This window comes from Atta colombica, unplaced genomic scaffold, assembly GCF_001594045.1.
Source record: "Atta colombica isolate Treedump-2 unplaced genomic scaffold, Acol1.0 scaffold269, whole genome shotgun sequence".
NCBI lineage: Eukaryota > Metazoa > Arthropoda > Insecta > Hymenoptera > Formicidae > Atta > Atta colombica.
In genome coordinates, this window is record NW_017259369.1 from 235,244 (window position 1) to 238,438 (window position 3,195).

Genomic DNA, 3,195 nt, shown 5'->3' on the forward strand with positions numbered 1-3,195 from the left:
CAAAAGAAGCAACGTACCGTGTACGAGAAAAAATATATACAAATTCAAGGAGACGAATTCAAGTACAAATTGACCGCGCAATTATTGACAATTATACAAATTGAGTACAATCACTGGTATTAGCATCAAGAATACTGTAATCGCAAAAGGATTTCATCCTTTAAATACTATATATTATTTAACGATTAATTAATTATCGATTAATTTTAAATTCCTCTCGAGAAATAGATTTCTTATATAAGTATAGCTATAACTTTGTTGCGAAACAGTTTACGCTGTTAAAGAAAAAAAGAAATTATAAACTTGAGAAGAAATTTAGTCCAGCTAAATTCATCAAGAGTTTCAATGACTACATTTATATCTATAAGATTTGTCAAAATGACAGAATTTTTACATGCAGGGAGTATGAGATCGTGCTGCACTTCTCGGAGATGGGCGTGTTTGAAGATTACGATTAGATCGCAATTCAGCTTTGTCGGCCAGTGAGAACCGTGATGGGCTTTAGAAGGAGTTGCGGCGGACTGTGAGGAAGCGGTCTCGACGGTTGGACAGAATTGCAGACGGTAACTGGTGGCGAATGCGGAGCCATTGGTTCCGGACTACTTCCAGGCGAAGCCGTACTAGAGGGAGGTTGACTTAGAACTTGAGGTGTTTGACCGAGATGATATCTGGATTGCTGATGGAATATCGACGCTGGTATTGGTGGTATCGTAATAGATCGTAGAGTACTATAAAAATCCTGATAAGGATTTCCCGTAGGCGAGATTCCAGACGTCGGAATGCTGATGCCGCCGGGATACCCAGTAGGTGCTTGCAGTAACCTTTCCACGGAGAACGCTCCATGAGTCGGAGGTGCCGCCGTTGCTGGGAGAGGTTGCGGTTTGCAAGGCAAGCTTGTAGCCGATGATGTAGTCGCGCCTGGCAGCAAACTGGCCGGATACCCGGCGGGGGTGGTATAAGAGCCGGCGGTCACTGGAGGATACGCAACGGCGCGATGAAGACAAAGCGACGAAGGTAGAGCGTAGAGCGACGTCGGCCATCCTGGCGGTGCGTAAGGTGACGGATAAAGGCCGCCGAGTACCACGCTTCTCTTGAAGGCCGCCAGTCGGGATCTGGAAGCTGCCGTAGTCCTACGCCGAAGTTTTCCCGTAGCACCTCCGATGAACACGTCCTCGGAACTTGGGTCCAGCATCCAGTAATTGCCTTTTCCTGGATCGTCATAGTGGCGAGGTACCTTGACGAAACACTTATTCAGAGACAGATTGTGCCGAATGGAATTCTGCCAGCCTTGCTTATTATTTTCATAGTATGGAAAGTGGCGCATTATGTACTCATAAATGCCGTTCAGAGTAAGTCGCTTTTCGGGACTTTGTCGGATAGCCATCATGATCAGCGCGTTATAGCTGTATGGCGGTTTCTCCGCCTTCTTTTTATCCTCTGCCTGTTCTTTCGAATCCTTTTGGCTTATCGGGCTAACGGATGTTGCGCTCGTGGAACAATCCAAGGGTGGCGTTTCCGCACCACCACCGGTAACATCGAGATCACTACAATCATCGCTGTCGTCGGCAGGACCTATGTCGGACAAATCCGACTGGCTGACCGACGGCGCGGGAGTCCCGGCACACGCTTCAGGCAAGATACTGCGGATACTAAAGTTACTCTTCAGGGCAGCCCGTGGCGGCGGCGAAGCTGTCACGGTATGCTGCTCGCCCGAACCCTCCATATTCACCATATTTCGAACGCCGTTTTTTAGCTATAACACCGTATTCCGCTCTCGCACACTTCCAAATCAATTGATGCACACGCAATCGCACCGTATCTCGTCACATGTATACGTTCACTCAATTTCTATTTCGTTTCTACATTTTCTCCTTGTTCAACTACACAACACATCCCGAAAAATTTCGCGTTTTCTTTCTTTCTCCTTTGTTTTATTTCTTTCTCTTTTACGCACACCGTTTGTTAATTATGCTCGAGCCCTATCTCTTTTCAGCTCTGCGAGCAACGTGAACGTTAAGCAACGCTCCCACCGAGAGGCCGCGCGTTTCTGACCATTTCTCCCCGCCACGGATACTATTTATACCTGGCGTTTGGATACGCCCACTAGTAACGACGCGACGTACCTCGAGGGGCTCGCTGACCAATCGTGATGGTAGCGCGCTGGCAATACCGCTAGACCCCACTACGGTGTTTGCATCCAATGTTTGACAGCAAACAATGTCAGCGATGCGGAGCCACGGCGAAGGCTGGTTGAGATTTCGGAGGTGGCAGCCGGCAGCCGGCAGCGAGCTCGCGGAGCTGCGAGGCGCAAGCGGACCCGGAGCGATCGCGCAGCATAGTGGGGAGCGCAGCCGCAACTAAACGTGCATCCCCGCGTATGCAAACAAATAATCCAACGCGTTATACTCGCGTCTCTACGCCCTCCTACAGGATTGGCACGTTCTTACACGTCGAGCACTGTGAGAGTGTAGCGCGTAGAATTGGCATGGCATGGGGAAAGATATGTGTATGGCACAATTGTATTTGTATTCTTCACGGCAGTCGAAACTTGCTTCAATTTTCATAGCGAATATGGAGATGATGGGGATGCTTGTTGCAGAACATCGTTTGTACACCTGGCGTCACCGACTTCATTTTCGACTTGAACGTTTGTCAACTGACAATGAGAGACGTGCTAACAAACTTGAGATTTTGCACGAAACAAATACTATTTTTATAATGTATTTATAAGATTTATGTAAGTTGTTAGATTATCTATTATACAAATTTTTCATATTTTATTTTCTTTCGTATTTTCTTTCTCTCCTTCTGTTAGTTGGTAAGTTTTTGTTTTGTAGACATCTATTGCACTATTTTATCTTGAAGAAAGATAAAATAAGAATACAAATTTACTATTTAATACTAATAATGATCCAAATAATTATTAACAAGTACATTGAGAGAAGAAGATACTTACAAATTTATTTGTAAGAAATATATTTATTTTACAAATAAATATTTACTCAAATACAGCAAAATAAAATTTTACTTCTAGTAAATAAGCCATCTAATTATTTTTTTACAATTAATGAAATATATTTTACAGAAATACATTTCGTCATCATAATCAAATTTTTTTATAATCAATAAATATCGAAGAAACAGTCTTATTATAAGTATTATTTACTTCGCAATACTTTGACATTTTTCTCTCAG

At 44.0% G+C, this 3,195-nt stretch overlaps 1 protein-coding gene and 1 pseudogene across 1 annotated transcript; one reads left to right on the top strand and one right to left on the bottom strand.

The window, feature by feature from the left end:
• Window positions 1–416: 416 nt before the first annotated feature.
• Window positions 417–2,027, bottom strand: LOC108689316 (forkhead box protein G1-like). The gene has a single exon (XM_018196047.1). It carries the CDS (start codon window positions 1,730–1,732, stop codon window positions 467–469), a length of 1,266 nt encoding a protein of 421 aa, XP_018051536.1. The 5' UTR covers window positions 1,733–2,027; the 3' UTR covers window positions 417–466.
• Window positions 2,028–2,149: 122 nt separating this feature from the next.
• LOC108689320 lies at window positions 2,150–2,645 on the top strand (annotated as a pseudogene).
• Window positions 2,646–3,195: the final 550 nt, after the last annotated feature.